The sequence below is a fragment of the Melanotaenia boesemani genome, chromosome 2 (genome assembly GCF_017639745.1).
Source record: "Melanotaenia boesemani isolate fMelBoe1 chromosome 2, fMelBoe1.pri, whole genome shotgun sequence".
Lineage (NCBI taxonomy): Eukaryota > Metazoa > Chordata > Actinopteri > Atheriniformes > Melanotaeniidae > Melanotaenia > Melanotaenia boesemani.
This window is the reverse complement of record NC_055683.1, coordinates 27,315,212-27,342,847: the sequence shown is the minus strand read 5'-3', so window position 1 is coordinate 27,342,847 and position 27,636 is coordinate 27,315,212. Positions and strand designations below refer to the sequence as shown.

Genomic DNA, 27,636 nt, shown 5'->3' with positions numbered 1-27,636 from the left:
AATTATGCCTATAGTGTCAAAATAACAACCAGAGTGAGGGCACTTGCAATTGTTGCCATATAATTACCACAACTATCAATATAGTCAACATCACCAAAATCTTCATAAACATAGTCCATTGAGAAAACACACTGAGGCATACCATAGATCACTTTTGGAGAGATTTTTCTATGCATTTTGTCACTGAATTCACACAAAAAACAAATAAAAGAAAAAAATTGCTTTGAAATAAAATTAATGGCTTTTTTTTCTGTAGGTTTGAAAAAGGGTGACTTTGACCACTTTTTTTTGGACTGAGGTGGGTCAGTAAACACTGTAATTGCACTTTAATTGATAAAATTACTGTCTTAAGACAGTTTATATTATTAAATAAATTAAAAAAATGACACTGCAGCATCTGTCATCAGGTGAATTTGAAATATCTCAAGTTAATTATCAATCTGGGGTGAGAGTATTAACAAAGAGCAAACATTTTCCAAATTTAGCCGAAATTGACAATGCTCTCAAAGTAAGCGTATAGTCAAGTCTAACAGTATAAGTTCAGAATAGTTGAAGTTGGGGGCAAAGTAATGTGATTATTTTCTTGAAATCTTTTTTTCTTTTAAGAGATAAAAGATGGGGCAGCAGTGTGGGGGACAATAGAGTGCCAGAGACAGAATCAGAAAGATCTCAGCTGACTTCAAGCAGAAGAAATATTCTGTATTTCTGCTGCAGCATCATAGTTACCTGGTGTTAAAGTGTGAAATTATGAATCTACAGTACAGCTGTTCATTGTGTGCAGGGACAAAAATAACAAACTTTTTTCTTAATCATTACATTTTCTACACAATAGATATCAGCACATATATTATTACTATTATTATTATATGTTCAAGATATGCATTTTACATATACTTTTTCTCTCAACTTTATATACATCAATTTATATACAGTCTTTGTATTTACACTTGGGGTCAAAGGTCACTGAACCTGAAGCACTTGAAACAAAGTTAAGAGAGAGAGAATCACACAAACCTAAAGGCAGTGTAGTCATCCAAGCTGTAACAGCAGAACAGGCATGGGGAATAACTTTACGCTCAGAGGTGAAAAATAACTTTAACACTCACACAAAGTAAATCACTGCCATTCTGAGGCCCTTGATCTGAAGCAGGTTGATCACTTATCATGCAAAAAAAAAAAAAAAAACATCAGGTTGCTTTCCTCCAAACTGAATAGCAGATGCAAGGTAAAAAAGCTTGAATTACAATCACATTCTTCATATTCTGTGCTGGTACAGTATAAAGTGAGTTAAAGTGAGTTTACCTATACAAAGGTAAATGACAAAGCACTAGAGTTGTACTTTGTGATAGAGGAAGAGAAGTAAAGACGAGGGTGGGAGTGACATTAAGAATAAAACTGTTTAATCCTGTATACAAAGCCTGTCTCAAAGGGCTCAGCATGTTTCTAATGTGCACAAAGCGTGAATACCCTGTGAGCAATGAAACCAGACTACGCTCTCATTTTGTGTCTCTGTTTCAACCTGAGGATGGGTTTTTCTCCTAACCATGTCGGCCTCTGAGTTTCCCCTAAGCAAAACTTGTACAACTTGCGAATATCATATTGCAATTTGATTGCATGTTTAAATAAGGCAAAAAAGAAAACCACATATAATTATACACTAAAGCATAAACAACAGAGATAGGCAAAGCAAATGATAATAATAATAATAATAATAAAAAAGAACTCAATAAAAAATCTTTTAATGTAATACTTATCTATATTCCAGTCTTTCCTCTTAAAGGCAACTGTTCCTCCACTATGGCATTTTGGTGTTTTTTTGTTTTTCTTTTAGTCACATTACTGTAATAGCGAGCAGTTGTAAAAGACGAGTTTCTTTGCAGCCTGCAGCAGATGTGAGGGAGGGTTCATGTTCTGGTTTCAGGTGGGCATTGGTGAAGCCAGTTAGTGTTTCCATCAGGCCTTGGCTGCAACAGTTAAGAGCATGTTTAGCCATTGGGGTGCTGGTAAATGATGCCTCAGGGTCATAGGTCATAGAATGGTGCTCTGGGGCTCCTCCTCAGGCACAGCGTCCCCCTCTGGAGAGTCTGTCACTGCCAGGGACCTCCTGCAGGGGGCACCGCTGAACTCATCGATGAGGCTGTCCAGATTGACATTGATGGAGGGGATTTCATAATTGAAGATATCTAATGGTGAGCATGATGGGAAAGGTGAGTATAATGAGTAGAATTGTGGGAAATGATGTTGATGATCGACAGGAAAAGGAGAAGGGGGAATAAAATGATGATAATGAGGCGTAAAAATGGAAGAGAGCAGAAATAATATTAATCGTTTTGAGTCTGAACTCATGGTACGTGGCATATGATGTTTGCCCTGATTGAAGGAATCAGTAGATTACATGTGCTTCACATTCTACACAGGGATGTTTTCAGTGTGCTACTAGTCATACCAACAAACTTGGCAGCAACTAGTGTTGCATGTCACAGCTTTTTGTGTCTTTTGAGACAACAAAGATATATTTTATAGGATAAAATACAATAACAAGTCAAAATGACTGCACATTGACACATTACACGTCTACAACAATGGCCAGTTAAACCAACACAGAGGCAACAAGATGTGTGTGGAACTGTGGAAAAAAATGGCACCAAGACACCAAGTGGCTTAAAGTAAGAATGGAAATCTCATGAGAACTGCACATAGTATTTGCTGAAAATACAGTTAACATAATGTGCTGCTTCATTTACTGGAAGGTCCAAAAAGACTGATGACTACTCCTGTGTAGGAATGGGATGGAGCATGGCAGTGTAGTAAGAGAAAGCAGAGGTTATAAAAAGCGATGAACCTGCCAAAAGAAGAGAGGGGGTTACCTGTGGACCCCTGATAAAAATGGCAGGATTATTAGAGGGGGATGTCTGCCAGCATGGGGAACAAAAGGAAAGGGGGGGGGGGGGGGCTTTAAGGTGAACCTTTGTAAGCGATGGTGTCTGCAATGTGAACGCAATGTGGTGCACTCTGGGAAGTCCTTAAGCCATGAATGATTGTTTAAACTACAACAAAGCACAAAGAGACAATAATGCCAAGCTGCCAAGAGGAGAAAAAGTTCTTATTGAGAGCTACAGGTGGGTGTGTTTGAGGCAGGCTGCAGGAGACCCCAGAGGCATCCACAGTACAAGGCCAGGCAGTGAGATGGAGTGCATGGGGCGGGGGCGGTCTGGCTTACCCTAAATGTCCCCCTCACACTTAGCCCACACTGAATCCCTGGCCTCACACAGCTGCAAAGTACACAATAGTAGCAGGGGGGACAAGAGAATGATAAATATAACAAAGTAGAAGAATTACTGGTATATTATTGACAGAACACCTCATCATCAGATCATCATTCTGTGGATATCATGTGGGGGTTATATGGCTATGTTTTCACGCCTGTTCACAGTAAAAGACACCTGTCTGGTGAGAACTGTGCAAGCCTCTGACCTACCTCTGCCGCTTGGGGGTCTGGGTAACACAGATAAACAGAGAGCACATGATGAATCTAATGGCAACTTCAATACAAGCAGGACGAGCTATGCTTCTCTGATGTTTCCACACATTACCCAGAAACATCACCACATAACACAAGCAATGAATACAAGGTCAGGAGATCGGCTCACTACAGTACCACAAAAATGCTACTATTTACATTACATCATTCTCAGACTGTGTCTACAAGGCAACTTTTTTTTTCATTCAAGCATTTGTTTGGGAACAGTCACTTAGGTGAGGGGTGGGTATTGTCTATCCCTACAGTCCTACAGGGTCCTACACTCTTCCACCATCTCCATTAGACAGAGCCACAGCGAGTCTGAGAGAGGGGCGCTGCAGCCCCACCTGTGGTGGTGGTGGGGGTGTTGTTGCCAAGGGCTGATGTTTACCTGTAGACATGCTCTCTCCAGGAGACAGTCCATCCAGAAGGCCCTGCTCCAGAGGCTGGGGAATTGGGGCCATGGCTGGGCTAGAGAGCCCTGGGGGAACTGTGGGCGGCTGAGGAGGGGGTAGACTGGGTCTCTGCCTGGGTTTAGGGGCAGGCCTTGACTTGGTGAGTGTTCCTGTCAAGGAGGGTGGCGACGAAAGGGAGTGGTGTGCCCCAAGTGGAGTCTGCCCAGGGGAGGATGGTGGTACTTGCCCTGGAGGACAGGTCAATCCATAAGGGGAAGGGGTGCTAGGAGGTGTTGGGGAAAGGCTGACTGGTGATGGCTGACCTGTGGATTGGTCAGACATCCCTCCAGACTGGACGTAAGGGACCTTGGGAGGCACAGGGGCCAACTTCTTGGAGCCTACGAAAACACAAGACCTTAAGATCAGCAGGTCTTTTTGACATCAGTTTGATGTACAAGAATCATTAAACTCAAGAAAGTCAGAGTAAGCTTAGACTGAAAAAGATACTGACCTTTGCGTAAGGTGTGTGGACTCTGCTCTGTGGAGTGGGGTGACTGGTTGCTGCTCTGAGGGCTGCTGCTGCTGGGGGGCACTGTTGGAACTGCCACTTGGATGGCTTTGTGTCCAATTACAGGGGAAAGCTCTTTACTCTTTAATGTACTGAAAAAAAAAAACAACAGAAAACATGCAGACATTAGTATGCATCACATACCAGAAACAGTATTTTTTTGTTTGTTTTGTTAACCACATATGTTGTACATTACCTCAGTGCCACCACAGTCACAACCACCATCACCACCATCATGTGAGTGATACACTGTCGTAAAATTACACTCTCAGAAAAATCAAAATATTTTTTGCATCCAAGAATATGATACAGAGCAAAAGAAATAAGTTAAATAGCTTGACTACAGACCCACAATCCCAACTTTTTTACTTCCTCTTCTTTACATAAAAAGCACACATAATTCCCCAAAACTTTGAACAGATGGTTGCTTTACATCAGAGATAAAATCATAACTAGAATTTTCCCTCTCAGTAGCCGGGTCCCACAGAAAATGTGAGTAGGCATGTTTGTCCACATGTGTGAATTATTGTATGGTCAAAACGAAGGTGCAGAAATTCTGTACATATAATCACATAGAACCATGTATTTACTAATATTTAAGCCTAATTAGAGTTTTTTTTATCATTAGCTCTTACAATATTTTTATTATCAATATTTGAAAAAAAAACTAAGCATGTCTGTCAAAATGTGACTGAAAGGTGAAAACCTGAGAAGTTGTTGGACAAATTTGGCTCATGAGACTCAAACATGATTCTCTTGCATTACATTCTGAGGTGCAACACCACCATTCAGACTCTCTGACCCCCTTGTGTGGATTGTGAACTTTTCTGATTTGTCTAACATTTGGGACAGTTTTATGTAATACAAAATGTGAGCAAGAAAAAAATGAATGATGTAATGTTTTAGGAGCCTTTAACATGTACAGTAGTAATTTCACAGTACGGCTTCGCAAAACTATTTAGGTAAAGTCATGTAAAAGTAGCATCCATGTAAATGTGAAGATGCAGGTTTTTGGAGCAGAATATTGCACTGGAATAAAATTAACATTGCTTGTCAATACTTTGCCTGTGAATGATTTAATGTTGTGGCTGATCAGTGCATGCTGGATCCTTTAACTATCCCTAAAGTAAATAAACAGAACACATGGATATGCAGACTCAAGTAATCATCAGATGTGACAACCAAATTTCAAGGAACATCTTTACTCACTGATTCTTTATCCTGTCTTTTTAATATAAAATATACCCTATCTTACCGTGTCTATTATTTTAAATTAGACATGCTCTGTGTTTTACCATAAGTTGTTAGATGTTTTTGTTGTATATTTTTTTAAACTAAATCAGTCTTCAAATGAACTTGTATTGTACACAAAGTGCCTCAGTCTCTCAGAACAGTAGTCACATTTTATGTCCTGTAATGGAAAACTGATAGCAATTTTCTGCACTGAGCTTTTTGTCTTAAACAAATAAACCATCCAAGAGGCAAGTTCTGGAGCCTCTGAATGGATGGAGTGTTGTCAAGCGAGCTGACAGAAATGTCATAATGATTCATGCTGTCCTGTGTGATTGTAACACCAAAGACTTGTGAGTCAAGAAGGTGCCAGAGTCACTCTATACAAACTCAGCACTTTGCTCTTTAATGGAAGATGCTTATGTTGTATGATAATATTCTATACTGCACTGTACTTATTACTGGGCCATATATAAAAAAATGTGTTTAACCTTTTAGCCAGCAACAAAAATAATTTTCATCCATTGATTAAAAAAAAAAAAAAAAATGCTGCAAATGTCTAAATTAACATGTTCATAAGCCATTTGCTGCATTTTCCATGTGTTACTACCTTATCAAAACAAGCGTTAGACTGCGTAAGCCAGTAACATCCTTGGTTGCTAGGCTACCTGCTTGACAGACATTCCCAGCCAACCTGAATGTTACAGAATCTTAGATATGTAACTTGAAAGGGGAGAAATAAAAGAAGAAAAAAAAAAAGAAAAACGAAAGCAAAAAGCAAACATGAGCCAGCGAGCTAGAGGAAAAATACAGCTGCCACTCTATGAAGCATCCATCACGGCCATGGGTGTGTTGTATTTACCTAGTCAGCCTGGGGGGTCCTCTCTCTCGGGCACATGGACAGGCAGCCCACGGTGGGGGCGGGGGCACGGACGAAGGGAGGCTAGGGGGGTTGCCAAGGGCCTGGTCATGGCGGGTTAGTACCAAAGGGGTTTTGATGTAGAGTGGTGAAGCATTTGTGTCGGTAGGGGGGACATGCGACATGTCACCAGGTGGACTGTGCTTGGGGAAGTGCAGACAGCTAGGTTTGGGGTTTGAATTGATGTCAAGTGATGAAGAGGATGAAGAGGAAGAGGAGGAAGGAGGCGGGGCAGGAGGAGTGAAGCCTGACCAGCGCAGTGGGGGTGGGGGTGAGCCAGGGGGCTGGGACTCGGGACCTGGTGCCACAGGGCGAGCGCAGGGCGGGGGTTTGGGATAGAAGTGGTGGGGGGCAGCGTGGCACGAGGAGGTGGGGTAAGGGGGAGGTGGCCGGTCCTCCCCAAGGGGTGGGTGGGCATGAGAAGTGTCCGGCCGATTGGGCGACACGTTGTCTGAGCTGTAGATATTGAAAGAATAGACAGCACAAATAAAACAGCTCTAGTGACTGAACAGGGAAACGTATTGGAGCGATAAAGGATAAGCTGTTTTGATGATTAAGGTGTGTTAGTGTGGTACTGGTCCAAAAACAGGGTTAAAAAAAAGGGAAATAAACTGCATTTTAGCGTAGCAGTGGGCACCAAGCTTAGCACACAGTCAGCTCAGTGAAAATACAAAGACAAGCACAAAGAGACAGCAAAGAAAAGAAAGTTTTATCGCCAAAGGAAAAGAATACACTGTGTAGGACTTCCTCTGTGATCACCTTGTGTCTGCACACTGCATAGAGCCCTGAGGATCTTTCTCTGGAGCCAAAGTGTTGGTCTGTAGCTTCTAAAATAATTGAGCTGAGCTAAATATCTCCTCAGTGGATATGGAAACCCTATCTATTCTAATCCTATATGACTTATTTGCATCCCAGGTCCTGCAGCCAGCCCAGGGCAGTGTGAAACAGACACAAAACCCTTTCAATGGCTGAAAGAGCCACAGGAAATGAGGGGAAAGCTAGCCAAGCCATAAGCCATATTATCTCTTGCCTGCCACACAGGCAGAGTCAGTGTCATGAGGTGATTATTCATGTGGTTTTATGTGATAAATATGATGAAATCGTGAAGTGTCAAGAGAAAAATAAACCATTCATGACCAAAGGTGACAAAGCCAAGCCACAACAGTGAGATACTGGGTGTATGAGCATGCTTGCAAAGACTTGCAGATCAAAGCTTAGTGGTGTGTACAAATATACAACTTCTACATAGTACTTGGACTAAACATATTCAAAGTCAAATTAAAGAAAAAAAAAAGTCACCTACAGAACATCAACCTGACAAAGAGGCCAACAGGAAACTCAAAATATGTGAGTGTGAAATTATAATAATAAAATAGAATGAGGTATGGACACGCTGATAAAGATACACTCAAAAGAGTACAATAACTGTAGATTACAGATCACACTTAATCAGGATTGTTGATGGTAATGATGGTGATGACAAGAAGGATGAGTAGATGCATGAGGAAGAAGAGGGACAGCATGTCCATGGGAACTTACCAAACCCTTTCTCCAGGTGGTGGTGTGGCCGATGGAGAGGTAGCAAGCTCCCCAGGTTGTTCGGGGATGAGCGTGTCTGCAGGAGAACAAGGCCCTTGCATGCCTGGAGGGGTGGAGGAAGTCTTCCGTACCAATGTGGATGAACCCTTGCGAGACACCCAGGAGGTATCCATAACCCGGACGCCCATACTAGAGACAAACAAATGTCCGGAGTTATGCACGATGATAACGAAACCATTATAAAGTGAGCAGGGGTTGTTAGGAAAAACTGTTGGGGGAAAAAATGATACGATACCTTTGTATCTTCCTAATGCTGCGTTAGTAGTGGAGAAGAGAGGCAAAGGGGACATGAGGTCATAAGTAAGGCGGACATTTCACTAAACCAGACTGTGGCTTGTGGGGTTTGCTATGTGGTTGTAAATGGATACATAAGTATGTGTTAGGGATTTTAGGTGTATTGTAGATGTATTGCAATGTATGTATGAGGCACGCCGGTGCCTTTGTTCTTATACAACTAGTTTCTTATATGTTCTGATAATGTTTTATTGATATTGTATTATTTAAGTCATTGATTGTTGTTTTTATTAATTTATCTGCCATATCTTTATCTTGGAAATTGGGTGGAAATTTGCCTTATCTTTGTGTTTACATTCATATTTCATGCCATTGTCCCATACATATAAATTAGAGAATAAAACTACTCAGTCACTCACAGTATCTGATAGGGGGATGAGATCCACAGTGGCAAGGAAGATTAGAGGGGTGTTAGAAGAGGTGAGAGGATGTAAGGCCTCATTACCTTATTGCACTGCTACTGAAAGCCATTTATATGACTGCTAATTACTTAAAATAGACAGAATATATTTTCTGTCAGCATAAATTAAAGTGTTGCAGTTTCTGATAAATGTCTCTAAAATGACAACTATATGTTAAAAAAAAATGAAGGGATTTTTTTTTGTCCTATGGTTATTTTCCACCAGCTGGATAAATGACTCAGGCCAGGTGACGTGTTAGCCAGACTGTGAAGGAGGAGCTGGGTGTGGGAGGATGGGAAGATAGCACCAGAGAAATATTTCCTTAGAAAAAAAAGATGCAACCAGCAGATCTCCATCACAGACCTGTTGCCATAGAGACAATGCCAGTCAGGTTACTCAGCCTCCTCTTGATGAATACTGATAATAGGGGGTGTTGTTTTGTGCTGGAATGACTAGTAAAGGTGCCTGATGCACTGGACTGATGATCACAGTTTGTATAAAATTTTTGATGTGTGAATGCAAAGAATTCATTGTCAGCTGCTTGTGAAGAAATGTGGGTGAAGAGAAAGTGAAAGAGGGATGTAAGGAGAGTGAGAAGTGTACAGCATAGGAGCTTGGCATCATACCCATCTTTCTTGTAAAACTCCAGCATCATGTTGTCAGTGGCGACACTCAGTGGGCGGCGGCTCTGGTCGTGCTGCTGCTGCTTGCGATCGCATTGGTCCATGTCTGGTGAGGGCATGGAGCTATAGTTGGAGTTGTGGTTGGTGTGGATTGGGCTGCCATAGCTGCCTGTCAAGTTGAATTCAATCTCTGTAGCAGAAGCAAACAAAATATCAGCAAATATATGTAACTGTACTATGTTACAGTGGTCTTTAAAATTCTGTTAAAGTGCAACTACTTTAGAAATGTATCTACATCCTAAAGCTTCTAACAAAACACAACAGGCAATCATCAGGAACATCAGTGGGAAGAAAAACTATAAAATATACTATAAAATAGGATACTGACATCCAAAGGCAATTATTTGTATGGCGATGAAAAATTGGGGGTTCATTTTCGTAAAATAACACATATTTGTGGACATACTTGTTCAATTAACAGGGAGTAATGTAGAGGTTTTGCATAGTGCATGGTCTGATGAGCCCCTTGTATGTTTTTGTTGTATTACTGTATCATCATATTATTATATTGCTGCATACATATTTTATGTGTTTTTGGGTAAACATATTTATACTATTTGTATAAACTAACAAAAAAAGTCAATAATAACACAAATTATCATCATAAGCTTAGCAAAAAGGGAAAAGGACTAAATTAAAATGAGGTAAGTTCAAATTATAGACCATCATCGATAAGGTTATTTAAAATTTCAGTGATATACTCTAGGCACAATTGTGGAAGAGGGATAAAATAAACTGCCTCCCAGAGTAATTACAATATTACATACATAGTAATGTTAATCCCACCTCCAGGGAAGAACCAGTCGGCATGCTGAATGATGGGTTCAATGATGCCAACAATCTGTAGGGACACAGTGGTCATCATCTCTGTCATGTTCCTAGAAAGATGGAAAAAACGTGCTACAATATAATTGCTCTGTGTTTAGCTATGCACAATTCAAACCATGAAAAATGAAGTGAATCAGGGATTCATGAGAAAAACATACGGCTCTGTGTGAGTCCACAGCAGGTTAGGTCCAAGGACAATAGCCATATTACCAGGAGTCATCTTATTTGAATCTTGATATTCACTCAGCTTGGCTAGAAATTTGATCAGATATCTGCAGGTTTGAATGAAAGAGTCTACATTAAAACAGACTTACTTTTCTGTTGGACATGTTGGAGAAAACATTTCATTGTTTAATTACAAAATAGCAATCAATTTCTCCTCTAGTCACTGACAAACACATCATAAAGTGGAGCTGTTTGATTTGAGTTGTATGTGTATTTATATTTACTGTCTATGATTGGAAAAGTTAGGTTAAAACCAGCAGCTGGTACAACTATAAAAGTCCTTGGCATAAACGTCAATACTGCAGAAGTAATACATTTTCCGGACTGTTGGTGGTGACATTTGCATTTCTGCAGCCAAAACTGCTGCTGCTGTTATTTTTCTTTTAAAGCTCTAATCTAAATTTTCTTGATTGAAAAGATATCACATAACACAAACTGAATGATATTGTTCTGGTGAGTTTATATGCAAACTTCGAGGGCTGTGTATGATATACATGCACAAATAAATGGGTGGAAAATCAGAAAAAATAAACTACCTGAAATTATTTAAGTTGTCTGTGGGGAGTTTTTCACACACTGTCATTAAAGCTTGTAGTCTCTTGTCCATATCTTGAATACTGTAAAAAACAGGTGGAAAAAAATCATTAAGGTTTACTTTTGCTCCACTTCCTAATAAATGTCATCATTTTTTATTTTGGCAGTTGTGGGCCTCTGTAAGAAGACTTTGCACTATTTTCTACTTCTCATCATTGCCAATGGCATAACTCAAGAAATATTTTTAATAAGATAATAACAACTCACTTGGAGGCCTGAATCCATTCATCATAAAGTTCAGTGGTCATTAACGGCTTGGGGAGCTCACGGAGGTATGATTTCAGTGCCCCTGTGGGTGAGAAAAGCAAGGCAAGGGTAAAATAATAAATAAATTGGTCGGCAAGTGGAGGGTTGTTTTCTTTCTTCAGAGCCCTGGCGAGGCCTTGCCCTATATTTTCACTCCCCTCTAGCAGGCCCTTGCAGATAGTGCAGCTGCCAGATTCAGATTACTCAACACAGATTTCATACTAATGTGTGTAATACACTGAATTATCTGAGCAGGCAGAGCGGGAAAAGAACACCAAGGGAAGAGCTGATGAAGACTTCTTAGGAACTGTGAGGCTGTCTAGGAGATCGACATTTTCCAAATCTGATGTTTTTCTTTTCACTGTAACTGACATTGTACAATGACAAAAAGTCTATTCTGATGTGTATAAAATCAATTAAAAATCGTGTAATTTTACATAGAAATATTTGCATTTTTCTTCCTGACAAACAGTGACTGAGTGCAGGGATTGTTGTTATGGAAATAGGTTTTGAACATGCATGTGTGGGTGTACTTCACCTGCAATGGCGTGTGGGTCGGAGGAGTACTCCTGCACATCCAGAACTCCACAGTCCAGGGAGGCTTTAAGCTTCTTTAGTTTAGAGGCTGATGGAGCCACTCTAAAGAGACCCTGCAGACATTACAAAGGAATTACATAACCTATCAGTTATAAGATGACCTGAACATCTGACAGTGACAGGTGAGAAACAATGTGATACTTTATTTGATAAACACACATTTGGACTTGTTTTGCATGCAATAAACAATACAGAACAAAAATATGAACTCAAAATTAGCAAGTGTTGAGTTTGTGTTTGCTTCCTGTACCTCCTCTTGCATGCCACACTCTAACAGCATGGTGACGCAGGCTTCTATGGGAAAGGCAATCTCTCTCCCACTAATATTCAGGTGTTCCTCCAGAGACTTGCCAAACGATGGCTTCTCCACCCACGCCTCTGCAACACAATATCACAGCAAGAATCACACACAGACACAATAACACCTCCGCATCACAGCTGTCATCTTGTTTTGGAAGCTTTTGCACAAAGGTTTAATGGTATTTGGTATTTATTATGAAAATATGAAACTGAAGACTGCCTTGCTGTACATTGAATAAAAAACTACATCATGATTGCTTAATGAGGTTGTTATGTGACACATCTGGCTTTTGACTTCTCCTTTACATGTCATCGTGATATTGCTCAGGGTGCAGAAACAGGAAACATCAGATCTCTACTCACACACCTCCACACATAAACAGTGCATGACTCACCTTGATGAGCTTTAATCTGGGGCAGGACACTATGAAGAATTTCCAGTGACTTCCTGTGATATTCTGCCTGTGTTTCTATCAGCTTTAGAGGAAATAAGAATGAGAACTGATTACCAAAAACAAACTATAACAAAATTGTGTCAAAAGATGCATATATCAGCTCATCTACAATGTGCACTGTTAAACTAGCTAAAAATGGAATGTTATTTGCATGAAAGTGAAAAAATTATATGCTTTGGCACTGAGATTAAAGTGGTAATGATACAGCGTACTTACTGTCTGGAAGTAATTTGCATAGTCTATTTCTTTGGCCACAAAATTGTACATATCTGCTGACAATTGATCCTGAAAATTGAGGGAGAAAATCATCTTTTAGTAGTAATCTCTTAAGAGTAATATCCTGGCAGTATGGTCCAGTTATGTCTGATACGTGCAGGGGGTTATAACAGGAGAGCAAAAAGAAGCACAAACCAGAGCATAATATATGATTTGCTCTGGTTGGTGACTCACTCTGCAAATCTCCATCCGATTTGCTGCCTCCTCCATCTCCTCTCTCAGCGATTCAGACTTGGTGCCAGGCTGCAGAGTGCTGGGATGACTGGATGACTTGGATGACTGCTGATATCTATGGGCAAAAAAAAAAGACATGCGTTGAATATATTATGTTTCATGTAACAAAATATTAAAACGTGCATGCTCTTTTATATCCCTTAAAAAAACAGAACAGGAACCTTGACCTTGTTCGTGCTGAGTCCATGTCCAGGACAAGTTTAGCTAAGTGCTTCCTCTGTTTCTGGATGTTGGGAATGTCCACCTACAAAAGAATATTAGGAGGCCAATCCAGAATAGTTCTGGTTTTTCTATCATAATGAGAGAATGTTGTGACTTGATAATGGCTAAAAATAATGGTGCAAGCTCACCTCAGCGAGGACATAGAGAGGCTCCACTACATCTCTCTCAATCTGGAACTCAAACTGAAGAAGCTCCTGGGCCAGTTTCTCTTCTGTGTCCCCACACAGCTTCAGCATCTTACTGTTTGGTGGCAGCCCCACACAAAGTCGTAGGTAATCAAATGCAATTAAAATGTAGACAAGGGTAATCAGGACAGAGAAAAATTCAATAGCTCAATCAATAATTAAAAATGACCTTATGTCAGTGTGTGTTTGTATATGTGCATAATGGAGGTTTGTGAGTGCAGGCCTATAAGTAAAGTAGTTATTTACCCCAGGAGAGAGTCGTCTCCCAACACGGCAGCACCTTCCTCCAAGCATTGTGCCAAAATCGTGAGTGGTAGTTTTTTCTTACAGGAGAGAGAAATAATGTTACATTATTATATAATGAGACATTATCGCCTTGCATCATGTTGCTTTCTATCAGTTTCCAGTGTCTGACAGACATTTACTCACAGAAGGTGACTTGACAGATCTCTTCTCCGTGTCAGTCCCCTGCTGACCCTGCAGGCAAGCAGCTAGCTTCTTGTGTGTGCTATGTGTCACCTGCTTGACGAGATCCAGACGTTTCTCCACCTTAATAAATACACACACACACAAAAAAAAATGTCTTCGAATATTCCTAGACACACCTATGCACAGCCACAGACAGATCCCTGTATTCACACTTCTCGCAGAGTAATAAATCAGCACCTACTACTGTCTTCATCAAACATACTCAGAATAAATATATTATCTGCCTACATGAAAATAATATATTTGTTTATTTCTATTGTTTCTATAAATATCAACAAAAATAAATACAAATATGAACTTCTTTTTATTTCTTTTGTAAAACACTGTAGTTGTTTGTATAGTTCTTTTTCTTTTGGTAGCAAAAAACCTTCATCTGAGGTGGTATATGGCAGAAATTTGCTATGATATTTGCTGTTAGATAAGCTCCACTGATTCATTGTTCAGATGCAACTTTTAATTATAAGTCATGTGGTAAAATCCGTCTTTACTCAAAGGGACAGACTTAGTTAATGATAAAGAATCTCAGGGCACAAACGTTGGAACCACTTTCCTCCCCCCATGATCCCACACAGTCACCATAACCCCATCCTTTACATGCATTATGATAAAACAGCTTGAGCAAATTGTAATTTGCTGTTGATTATAAGACAAGTTATAAGCTTACAAGATTATAAGACACATACCTGTAACAGATCTTCACTTAGCACCTCTGTTTTTTCTGCCCTGCAAAGACAAAAGTGTAAAGCAGTTAGAATATTCATGAACAGCATCAATAAACATGGGATAATGCTAGCTGATGCTAGCATTTTTCATCTTAACATTAACCTGTTAACTTCTGGGCGTCATGCAAAAATCACCTTTAAACTTGCACACAAGAGTAAAAAGCTTATTTTTCATACACCGACCAAGTTTGTAACCTCTAAGTGTTTTACTCTGATCTGACTTTCAACAGTCACTAAGACAGCTTTTTACAAACTCAGAAATATCAACAGAATTAAAAGTTTAGTCTCCCAGAAAGACCAAGAGAAACTCATCCATGCATTCATCTCCAGTAGACTGGATAATCTTTACACTGGCTTCCAGTCAGTCACAGAATAGACTTTAAAACCTTTCTGATTGTTTACAAATCCCACAATGGCTTAGGCCCAGAATACATCTGTGATATGTTCAGAGAATATAAACCTAGCAGAGCTCTTAGATCCAAAGACTCTGGTCAACTAGTCCAGACCAGAGTCCAGACTAAACATGGAGAAGCAGCATTTAGCTGTTATGCTGCAAATAAGTGGAACAAACTGCCAGTGGAGATTAAACTTTCCCCAAATGTAGACATTTTTAAATCCAAGTTAAAAACATTTCTTTTCTCATGTGCCTATGCATGAAATCTGCATGGTAACTTTTAACCTACCTCACTTTTAATTATTTAATTTAATTTATGATTTTATTATTATTTTATTGTGATCTTTTGTTTGGTGCTGCCTTTCACTCTTTTTTAATACTTTCTTTGCACCATGCTTTCTTGCTTTTAATGTTTAATGAAAAGCACTTTGAATCATCTTGTATACACAATTTCCCCGAGGAATTCCAAAGGGATTAATAAAGTATTCTGAAGTATGAAATTAAATGTGCTATACAAATAAACTTGTCTTGCCTTGATTAAAAGTTCTACTTTTGGATGTTTATGAGGATAAAGAGCTTAATTTTGTAATGGTCATTTCAGGTATGTCACAAACACCACTGGCGTCTTTGCTAAATTGCTCATTTGCATTAGATATGGCAGACTGATTCACATCACCAGTAAGACCACAGATCACAAAAACTACATAACAGCATATTAATATCATTGATTCAAATATACCAGCTCCCACTGAGATGCATTGTATTCCCACAATAAAAAAAGACTGAGTTGAAGTCTTTAAGAGAGGACAGAGCTACAGTGCCGATGAAGCAGATATACTGTAACTACCCAGCCAGACAAGTGAATGAGCTATTAGTACAGAAAAGATCAAACCACTGGAAGTCACAAATATATGGCATCAGTTCAGTTCAGACAGTTTATATTTAAATTTGTGCAACAGTGTTCTCATTTCAGCTCAACACTCTTATATATTCCATGAAAAAAAACAAAAATGTATATATATATATATATATATATATATATATATATATATATATATATATATATATATATATCAGCACATTAATTAATCAGAAAAGCAGATTCTTTTTTGGGGTTGAATTTTAAAATTCAATATAAAAAATAAACATTTGATAAACATTCATAGGATTATCAGAGAGGCATTCTCTTCCTCCTCAATAAAAACAGCTATTGGCTGAGAAGAGAGGGATTGGGGAGACTGACTTCTCAAAGTGTGTCAAAACCACATCTGCAGACCTCCAGCAGCCACCCAGCAGCACCCTATCTAAACTACAACTTCCTGTCTGCACAGACTCTTCCTGTGATTGTGCCTGAATCATGTCAATATCAATAGCACATAATGAATGTGAACTTATCTTTACAAAAAAATGAAAGAAACCTTGGTTTATTTTCTATTATTCATCAACTAGAAAAAAAATGGCAGCAAATTATTCAATGGATCTTTAAATGTTTGCAGTTTATCAATCAACAAGTTTGCCCAATACATGCCTACTAAATTATAGTGCAACAATATCATAAACTGACGTCTGTTCAATATTTAGATTCATTAAATTATTTCTATTCCATACATTGTCACAATAATTCAGAGCTGCACTTTTAATAATGTCAGTTATTAGCATCCCTAGCCTCAATGCCAAGATGTGACCATGGAGCCATGGGAACTGGGTCAAAACATGTACAAATGGATCTAATCACGCCAGCCTCTTGGAAAACTGCTCTACTCACTGAGCAATGAGGAAAAATACAGGAAATGTCTGCGTGCATGCCTAAGAGAGAAAAAGAGAATGATAGCAAAGCTTGAGATTTTTGGCACGATTAGTTGGGACAAGTGTGATCGCAGATTGCTGATTGCATGACAAAGGAGGACAAAAATAACCAGAGCTCGAAAGTTTGGCACAGTTTTGTTGAAACACTCCACCACCCTAACAATTGCTAAAACTCCATTTTGAATGAAATACATTCCCATGCAAGAACATAGCATGTATGAGGAGCCGTCATGGGAGCCAAACAGCACAGGACATGAGAACATATAAAAAAAAGGCAGATGGAGCAGCTTACCTGTGAGACTGTCTGCACTCTGCTTGTGTCAGAAGTTCTACTGAGTGAACAAAAATGCAATGCATTTGCAAAGAAAATTTGATGTTTAAAACAAGGAAACAGAGGCTTAAATCTCTGTCAGTGATTTTTGACATTATGACCTAGACATCAAACAGATTGGACCATCTTCAAAGGGAGTCCTGTCTTGTTCAATGAGCATGTTTGCTTTCAGTCTGCATTCCTCTTGGGAATGCAGAATAAAACATAATTGGCTCAGGAAGACACAGAGAAATAAACAGAAATGTGCATACTTGGAATATTAGAGTTGGTTGCTCCTAAAAACCCTGATCTAAACCTAAAACCTGTGGGAGAAATCTGAGGTGAGGAGTGATATTCCTCTCAGCAAACAGTGTGCAGATTGAGTCCTTGGAGGAAAGTAAACACGTGGGAGAGTTGGCAGCCATGTGGGTGGTGTGCTCATGGAGAGGGAGGAAGACACTGCCAGGTTTATGCCAACCATCTGCCACAATGCCGACATTCCTTTACCTCGAGCTGCTGATGACTAAATACTAGCGGCCACTGATAAACAAACATCCCCAAACGTCTATAGATATACAAGCTGATGAACATATTTCAAAATGCTGAAATTTAACATCAGCCTTCAGATGTAACACACAATAAATTCTCTCAAACTCTGTCTTTCCTGACCTTAAGAAAGCTTTTGATACAATTAATGACTATATATTAATTAATAAACTGGAGACAATTTGTGAAGTTGGGAGAATTTATGTCATCATGTTTGGACATTGCTTGTGGAGTTCCACAGGGGTCAATACTGGGTCCAAAACTCTTTATTATTTATATAAAGCATATTTGTAAGGTATCTGATATATTATCTTGGTATTATCAGCTGATGATACCAACTTTTTTTGTTCTGGGAAAAAATAAATGGATAACATTAGTTTGGAATTATGCAAAATTAAAAATGGCTGAACAGAAATAAACTATCTTTCAACATAAATAAGACCAAGATTATGTTATTTGGGGACTGCGTGCAGATATACAGATATGTATTGATGGGGAAGTGCACTAAAAAAAACAGTTTCTTGAGGTGATAATAGATGACAAAATAAGCTGGAAATCCCATATTAAACACGTGCAAAACAAATTTTCAAGGAGCATTTCCATTCTGAATAAAACTAGATGCATTCTAGACCACAATTCACTCCTCATCTTTGACTCTTCTCTGGTTTCACCTTAATTCAATTACTGGGGTAATACATATAAAGGTTCATTGTCATCATTATCTATACTGCTAAAAAAGAGCCATAAGAATGATCAATAACACTGGTTACAGAGATCATAGATCTGATTTAGTTCCACATTGCACAAATTATATAAAAAGTCACTCCCAGAAAAGATGCTGAAACGACAATATGAAACTAATGGGCCATCATTTCAAATGGGATTGAATCTTTAAACATGTTAGTGTCTGTCAACTTTGAAAAGTTTTTGTGTTTCAGTTTGTGGAGTGAAGCCGTGGAACATAATAGTTTAAGAATATGTTTTTCTCAGGATATGGGGAAGAGGAAAGACTTTGATTAGTGTTTGACTTACTGCTTCTTATATGTATGTGTGCATGTGCATGTATATGGATATGTATAAAATATCCATATACATGCACATGCATGGAGGTTTTGGTTAGTTTACTGGGTTTATATAAATAGAAATATATAGGAAATTGCAATCCGGATATAGGGCAAATATAAACAGGAAGTAATACTAACAATTATTTATTGAAAAAGGAGAAGGGGTAGGAGTAAATAAGCTTGTACTGATTCCTACTCCTTTGTGAGCATGTTTGGCATTATGATTACCTTGATTCTACTTGTTTTACGTCACTGATTTTGTTATTTATTTATTTGTGTCTTAAAAGGTCAAATAAAACTAAAGATAAAGAAGGAAACGTCTATGATACAGGGGTAAGAAAGACTATCGGTGGAGCACAAACATGAATGAGCGTAGAGATTAAAATAGATAAAACAATATTTACATGTACAAATCAGCTGTAACACTGCATGCATATTTCCATCTCTACATCTGGTGACAACATTAACAAAGGGCAAAGAAGATTTGAATCTGTTGAAGACATCTGGGCTTGAATGTTAACAACTGTTTAGGAAGAAATGTAGTTTTACTGTGCATATGGGACATTCCAAGTCACTGACATTCCATTAAGCTGGAGTCAAGATGTGCACCAAATACCCACCTGACCATTTCAGCTGCACATTCCATATAAAACACATCTTTTATGATAAATATTTCTTGAGATATGTTCATGTTGGACAGCTGCAGCCCCAGCCTCCCAGCACTGTGCATGGTTTATGAAAGCTTAAATAATCCATGTTGACGTAGGTGAAATGTGCACAAAATAACATTTGTACTATTGAGCACATTGCATTTGTAGCAAGCCAAGTGTTGGCTGCTGAGGATCTGAGGTTGCTTTAAAAAAGAAAGCGGTTGTCCTTTGAATTGCTCACACTGCTAACATAGGTAGGAAAGGTGCTTTTTCTGAGGCCTGGGAGAGCAATGCTAGATTTATAATCTTGTGCTGCTAGGTTAGGGTAGCGGAGCAGAATGGTGGCCCTGGGCCTCAGTGGGCACAACATGACCTGAAGCACTGGCATGAGATCCGCAGTCAGCGACACATACAAGCAGACAAACACACAGCATGTTCATGTTTGAGGTTCTGTCTAAATATTTCTCCATTGAACACTTCTTATGTTTTCTAAACCACTGCCGCGTATTGAGAGGCTCTCACAGATTCCTCCCCATACTGCAAAGCAGAGGGGCTGATGGGAGATGAGGCCACTAAAACAGAGAAACCCACTTACTGTAGTTGTCCAGCAAACTAGGTCACAGTTCTGTCAAGTATGCAAGAATAAATGTGAGGGGAGTGAGCACACATATGCACACAAGTGTGTATGCGCACACACAAAAAGCACATATGGCCAGAGAGCCTGCAGTGTTCTGTAACGTTTCACTGGAAACACAAGCAGTGAGTTATCGCTAATAACTTTACTCATGGTGCATAATTTCCACAAAAGGCACTCTGCACTGAGACTTAATTGTATTTGTATACCTGCTATCTGCTCAAGTCACATAGACTGCTTCCGAATGATGACAAAGTAAAAAGAAACAAAAATTAAACCCAAAAGCAACAAATATCAACAAATTGCTCTAAATAGTCAGTTAAAGAAAACCAGCCAATATCACCACTTTGAAAATTGAAGATGGCAGCTGGCAAATGAAATGTGATTACACAACTAATACCAAATGAGTGTTTCTAGGCAACCAAAGCAACTGAAACATTATGCCTTCACTGTATACGAAATAGGAGGCAAATCATCTTGTACAGCAAAAAGAAAAAAAAAACTAAAAAGGAATAAATGACAAGTGAGAGTGGCAGTAAGAGGTAAACAAAACAGGAAACTGTTATTAGTGGATTAGTGCTTCCTGTGTTTTAGCCTGCTGGCATTTCTGAATGGAAGGAAGTGGGCATGTTGACAGGGAGTCACCCGTCTCCTTAGGAGTTATTTCTAAAAACAATGCCAGTCCGGTTTAGTTATAGCTTATAACAGTAGCCAATGCTTTGGGTTGTAATCCACTTAACATTTGGAGAAGGAACTTCTTGCCTTATCTTGATTTTCTTTCTGTAAAGAATAATGATGAATTCAAATTCAATCAGTTCATAAGTTCATGCAGAATCAGTCTTTAGAAATAATATAACAAAGACCACAAATCTGTGTGCTTGAAATTCAACGATTAACATGACTTTTGTCATCTTGTGGTAGTTCTTGGATTAAATAAATAATGAGTCAATGTGTAGAACTGCATAGGGTGTTGGATCCATTTGAATGTGAAGCCTCGTGGTCTCTTCCTGTTTTGGATTACATGATGAGCAACAGACCGAGTCAGCCTTGACACCTGTGACAAACAACGGGCATGATCATACCCACTTCAGTAAACAGCGGGTTAACAGAGACTAAATGCGTTGGATGGGATAGAGATTGAAGTTTTTTGAATGCCATGTTGTTATTTTGCAAGGGATTTTAAAATACAGTAATGATGAAGTTGTGGTGGACCAACAGTACAGGGCCTCTTTAACTGCCTTTTGAGGGAATCAACAACATTCAATGGGAGAAACAGCGCTTCTGTTTGATATTACGTCATCTGTCTTTTGATGGCCAAAATGGCCCCTCGACAAAGGCTCTTTATCACTACCATACCCTCTAATATGCTGTCTCTGAAAGGCACTGATGGGGTTATGGGAGAGTTATCAACATGAACATCGTATACTAGCACTAAATGACACAATTCAATAACAGCAACAGAGCTTGCTTGGAATAAAGCTCCACAATCTAGTCCACAAGTAATGAATCCAATATTATTTCAGTTGCCACAACACTTAAAATAGTGTCATCTCAGTTAAGATGTAACCATGAGAACATCCAGAAAGTGCACAAAAAAGTGACCTGCAGAGAAAAAGCAGCATGCTCTGAGATTTCCAGTGGTTTTCCTCATTGTTCTACCACAAAATTCCAGACAGTAAGGTGGAAAAGCAAGAAAGAGTGGAGGAAAGGGATGCTGCATTACCATTAAGTTCTTTTCATGTAAAAAAAAAAAAGAGAAGGCATGGTGCCATATTCCTGCGAATATTCAACAATATGGTGCAACATAAAAAAGAAAAAAGGTCAGCGTTAAAGAATTAATTACAGTGGATACAGTAAGAAAGTAAAAAAACAGATAAATTTGTTATTTTTTTATTTGTTCTTTGTCTTCCTACAACCCACTTCACTGCATTTTCTGTATACCTCTAAATCTGATAGAGCCAGCATGCAAGCACATAGTGCATCTGAAGAGAAACAGAAACCTAGAGTGAGAAAATGCAGGGGAAAAAAAAGCATCTACAGCCCACAAATGGCTGCCATTTTCTGATAATTGGATTGTGGAGTGCTGAGCTATTGAGCCTACCCTAAAGGCACAAACAGGAAGAATGCATTTATCACAGTGCTACTTGTGGATATCAAACAGGTGCAGAATGTGAAGATGGCAGGGGTTAGAGTTACAGAGGTGCTTGAAAGTTTGTAAACTGATCAATCCTTTTTTTATTTCAGCATAATTTAAAGCATAATCAAATTTTCACACTGATTAGTCCTTAAAGTAGAACTCAAAGTGAAAGTGAGTGAAAAATGTTATTGGTCATTTATTAATAAAGTATATTTTATACTGTATGTATTAGTGGCAAAAAATATGGGAAACTGATGACAAAGTTTGGTTAAGAAGACGCATCTGGAAATGTATCATACCACAGACTAATGAGAATACTGGGGACCTCATAGGAAACTTTGTATATGCTCATCAAACAAGATAAATATTCAAATAGAGGAAATTCATGACTATTATTACCCTCAGGATTGGTCAAGCAATAAGATCACTCCAAGTGCAAAATCTGTCAAAGCCACAGAGAAACAAAAGATAACTTCTAGACAAGTACAGCCTTCTCTCCTAACCTACATATACTCTTACAATGTTTATCATCAAATTTTGATCATTTCCTGATAATAAAACAAATAGTCTAGCCAAACTGGTCAAATCAATAAAAAAATCAGTGGGGACACACTGAATTAAGTGGAAACATGGTATCAATGAGAATGAAAGCCCAGTGATTTACAGCTCTGCAACACATACAAACAAGTTAATAAGTTTTTATTTGTTAGGCCCACACAAGATAGCAACTTCCATCTATCTCTCCACTATACTGCTTATTCTGATTCAGGGTTGCAGGAGAGCTGGAGTCTATCCCAGCAGTTACTAGGCTAGAGGCAGGGTCAAGACAGAAACATCTCTGTGCTAAATGAATCTAAATAAAAATTGGGTCATTCAACAAGATAATGTTGTTTTAGGTGCACTCAAAGACTTGTAACCAATGGCTCCAAATGCCCTGCTTCATTGGGCTCTCTTTTGTTCACGAAAAGACTAAAACGATGTTTTAGTCACACTTTTGCAGAAACATTTTTAAAAAATCTCAATCTTTCACAAGCTTTGTAGCACTAATATAACTACTCACAATCTTAGGGTTCAAGTCAGTAGAGCTGACAACAAAATTGAATTATTTTTTAATGTGTAAAATTGAATTTCAGGCTGCAACATGTTCTTAACTAATAGTTTTATGGAATCTTTTACCAGGCTGTCCTAGACCTAAATAGGACCGTGAGTTGGGAATAGAAAAATAGGTCAATAGAAATGGAGGGTGAGAGCTGTCGGAACCAATGCTGTCTTTTTCTTGCTTCTTCAGTGTGTTACAATATCAAGTACAAATACCTCAGATGACTTCTATAATCTTTTAAAGCACTGAAGCTTCAATTAAAATATGGCTGAGTTTAAACAATAAAATGAAAACAAGCAGCTCCCTCCACTTTGCAGAGCAGTGGCTCTCCCACAGTTCCATAACCCATTGCTTCAGTTATACAGTATGCATGGCTGCACACCCTTCACTATAAAGTCTTGCTCTGCAGAGGTAATTGGTCAAGCTGGTGATCACATGACATGGATCTCACCCAGGCAGGCAGTAGTAGGAGCAGGGTTGAAGAACAAGAGGGTTGCTGACACAGCACACCTGGACACCAGCCCACCCCACTGACAGAAAACTACCACTCTCTACCACACATAAGATAAAAGACTGTCAATATACACATAAAAGACATGTCCATACAGAGATGCCAATATATGCCATGAATCAATAACTAGATTATAGTCAAATTCTCCTACTTTGCTCTCCATAGATACTGCTGGGGTTCACACAGGTCAAAGGGTCAAACCAGCAGCTCTGTTCCAGTTTGAAGATGCTCGAAGCTTGAGTCAGCAGAACAGTAAACCAGAAGCATCTGTTATTAGTGAAATCATTAACCATTTCTCCTGATTTGCCACATTGATCCTTCCTATAGGAGAACTGTTTTGCTGGTGTGGCAAGACAAGAGGTAGAAAATTACAAACAAGCTTGAATAGTAATAAATAAAATCTCCATTTCTGTCAACACAGGATTGCATAACCTTGTGGAAAATTAGCTTAAGTTCAAAGTAAAGTAAAAACCCGATGATAGTAGAATTGCAATATGATTTGAATGTTTTTTTTTTGTCTGTGTGTGTAAACACTTACATCAAAATACCGTGTTAATCTGCACATACACTCTTGTCCACCCACTTATTCACACAGCCAACAGCATGTGGGTGCAAGGACACATAGATCCATGCGTGCATATAAAGCATGCAGAAATCTACCACTTTATAATATCATTTTTATAATATTAAGGCACATGTTTTAAATATTTATGGTTAAATATGAACATGAGCTGTTACTGTACTATAAAAAAATAATGGACTTAAATGCCTGGGATTGAAATCTTCAGTCATAAATTGTGGCTCACGACATGTTGTGAGGTCTACCAATGCAAGTTTATATGCTTTAATATTCAAAAAAGCACAATTTCTCGTCTCAGATTGTACGTTGTTGCTTTACTTCTTATCAGCTTCTGTCTAAAACCACTTGTTTTATCTCTTGTCTTGTTAGGGCCCTCCTCCTGAAAAGACCAGGCTGTGGATATGAACGACTATCTTTGGGCTTAGTAACTTATCAGGTTTTTTACATACACAAGCAACTCTGACTACAAATGGGGAACAGAAAATCCCCCAAAACAGATAATGTCCTTTTTAATAAAAATATATTCCAGGTTGATAAAGATGGTAGGACTTTTGTTCTTCTTATTATTTATCTTTCATTTGTCTTTGACACAGCTAGTGTTTGACACTTGACAGTCTTGGACTGGTCGCTCCTTATCGTGCCCCAAAGCTTAAATAAAATGTTGTGTCAAAGATGCTCACCTTGATATTAAAAAATAGACAGCTGTGACTTTTCTATTCTTTGACTATTTGAGGGTTTGAGAGTTTTGTCTGTGAAATGCAATCAGGAACAGCTGAGGCATAGGTTTGGTATTGCCCAATTCATGGTTTCTGCTTTAGCATATGTAAGCCTTTTAGGACTTCTGCTGATGTGGTTCCATTCAGATTACATGTTGGGTCAGCTATGCAGAAGCTTCTTATGCATGGGTAACTGGTCTTGTAGAGGTCCCGCAAAGTTTCTCCTCATAATAAGTGCTTGTGTTGTTCTTCTGTTTATCATCTTATTTCTCTGAAGTGCTTTTTCTTAATGGGAGACTAATCCAGGACCATGCATAGTCGGCAAGCTCAGTCTATAATTGTTTTAGCCTGCATGCATTGGGACAGAGTGGGATGCTCATATGACAAAATTTGTCTAACAAACCTTATAGACAAACACATGAGGAAGTATATTGCTGTTCATTATATCTTTGTGATACAAACATGTGTAACTTACTATGTTGTAACTCAAGTGTAAGAAGAATATCATACCAATAACATCACTTGCATCCACAGCATGTAGGGAATCCATTCAAACAAGGCTGTGTGAAAGGATGCAAGTATACAAACACAATAAAAAGTTTCTTGTTTTATCTGCACAAATATCTGTCTTAAACTTGACTGCCCTCACATCTATGAATGCAAACACACAGTCACACTAATAACAAAGACTGCAGCAAGAGAAAGTAGTCTGTACCTAGAAACAGATTATAATGATGTCTAAAACACAGCCTGCAAGGTGTGTCCTTCCTTCTGAAAGCACCCCACTCACACAGCCTTGTAGTAATAATGACCCAGCCTCCTGGTCCTAATCCCCCTGTGCTGAGCAGAAAACACCTTCTGGCCTATGCTGCTTGACAAGCTGCTCTCCCTGAAGGCAGAGGGAGGAGGGAGCTGATAAGCCCAATGGACCTGTATAAAAGGTCAAAAACATCCATTCCTTAAGGTGAGAAGGGGCTTCAGAGCCACCCAGATGAGGACCAAGAACTGAACGATGAATACAACCTCTCATTTAGATATGTTAAAGTGGAATGAGAAAACTGGCTTTTTAAAAAGGAAGAATGTTTCACTATTTTCCCAAAAAACAAAAAAAACAAACAAACAAAAAAAAACATCTTAGACAAACGCCAGATCAGACTTGCGGACTTGACAACACACACACCTATAGGTGCTTTCCTCCTCACAGCTGATATTACTGCGTAATGAAAACATTGCGCCTTTTCCTATTTTCTCCTAACGTCGCAGCCCACACCGCATCCGTCTGGATCACGTTCACCTATTGACAGGTTCGTTGACAGGAGGTAATTTTAACCACCGCATAATTTCATAATATTTTATTTTATTTTCTTATCCACACTCTGTTTTCATGACATCTTGTCATGAAAACGGGAGCTTATCGGTGTGAAGGTCTGCTTCACTGCATTTGTCTATTTTTAATGTATTTCCGTGGGCAGGTTGTACAGCTACTGGGGCAATGCGCCTACACGCTGCCTATGCGGTAGCATATTCCAGTGGATATTACGCATAGGTACACTAAGGGCGTTTTGAACATAGCGGTACTATTTTGCTTCCCTAAAATATCACTGATCACGTGCAAGACATATTATTACAAATAACAAATAAATAAGATAATATTAGCGTGGTTTTCATTCACACCCTAATGGGACTATAAAAGGGTTTTTTTCTTCCCTTTGACTTGGCCCGGCGAAAATAGCGCATTAAGAGGCTTCGCTTACCTCCCCACCGTTTGGTTGGCGAGCTGTCGCATCCGATTGAATTGTTTCTTCATCTTGTATTTTATGCTTTAACACCTATGTGGGGAAATATTCCGCATTATTTCTCTCAATGCAACGGTCCGTCCTCCACAGAGGCGCAGCACAAAATCCAGTCTGCCATATTTTCTGTCCTTCATTGCAAGCAGCCAACCCCGAAAACTTATTCCACGATTACATTTTTTCAAGAGATATTTTTTCACATCTATATTTGCCCCACCGCCTGCGCAGGGATGCTGGACCAATTCACCGCGGGCACACACACAGGCGGAGAGCGACAGCAGTGACAAGTAGCGGCTGCGCAGCAATGCAATATGGGAAATGTAGTAACCCGGGCTCTTCAGCAATGAATAAAAACTTGCCGCTTCTTTCAAGGCTGATGTGATAAAACAGTGTCAGAAAGTGGGAGATTTGTGT

General features: G+C 39.0%; 1 protein-coding gene across 7 annotated transcripts; it reads right to left on the bottom strand.

Annotated features, from left to right (window-relative positions):
* Nucleotides 1-767: 767 nt before the first annotated feature.
* On the bottom strand, nucleotides 768-27,491 carry arhgap44a (Rho GTPase activating protein 44a). 7 transcript variants are annotated; one of them, XM_042005192.1, is made up of 23 exons: nucleotides 27,184-27,491; nucleotides 14,944-14,983; nucleotides 14,201-14,320; nucleotides 14,018-14,094; nucleotides 13,715-13,826; nucleotides 13,532-13,608; nucleotides 13,305-13,419; nucleotides 13,071-13,139; nucleotides 12,795-12,876; nucleotides 12,350-12,477; nucleotides 12,041-12,152; nucleotides 11,464-11,545; nucleotides 11,199-11,279; nucleotides 10,596-10,709; nucleotides 10,396-10,487; nucleotides 9,553-9,739; nucleotides 8,467-8,484; nucleotides 8,172-8,360; nucleotides 6,576-7,088; nucleotides 4,427-4,575; nucleotides 3,912-4,313; nucleotides 3,221-3,272; nucleotides 2,101-2,183 (listed from the first exon to the last, which is right to left on the bottom strand). In XM_042005192.1, exons 1-22 carry the CDS (start codon nucleotides 27,234-27,236, stop codon nucleotides 3,265-3,267), a joined length of 2,820 nt encoding a protein of 939 aa, XP_041861126.1. In that variant the 5' UTR covers nucleotides 27,237-27,491; the 3' UTR covers nucleotides 2,101-2,183; nucleotides 3,221-3,264. The 7 variants fall into 7 exon arrangements, 6 of the variants coding, with proteins under 6 accessions (XP_041861123.1, XP_041861129.1, XP_041861124.1 ...); XM_042005189.1 differs by lacking the exon at nucleotides 3,221-3,272 and having other exon boundaries at nucleotides 768-2,183; XM_042005191.1 differs by having other exon boundaries at nucleotides 2,057-3,272.
* Nucleotides 27,492-27,636: the final 145 nt, after the last annotated feature.

Excerpts from the sequence above, each read along its gene's own strand:
- arhgap44a (XM_042005189.1), bottom strand. The coding sequence starts at position 27,236 with ATGAAGAAACAATTCAATCGGATGCGACAGCTCGCCAACCAAACGGTG. Across the intron at positions 14,095-14,200 it reads GATCTGTCAAGTCACCTTCT|AAAAAACTACCACTCACGAT; the intron begins GTGAGTAAATGT and ends CTCTCCTGTAAG. Across the intron at positions 10,710-11,198 it reads GACAACTTAAATAATTTCAG|ATATCTGATCAAATTTCTAG; the intron begins GTAGTTTATTTT and ends TCAAACCTGCAG.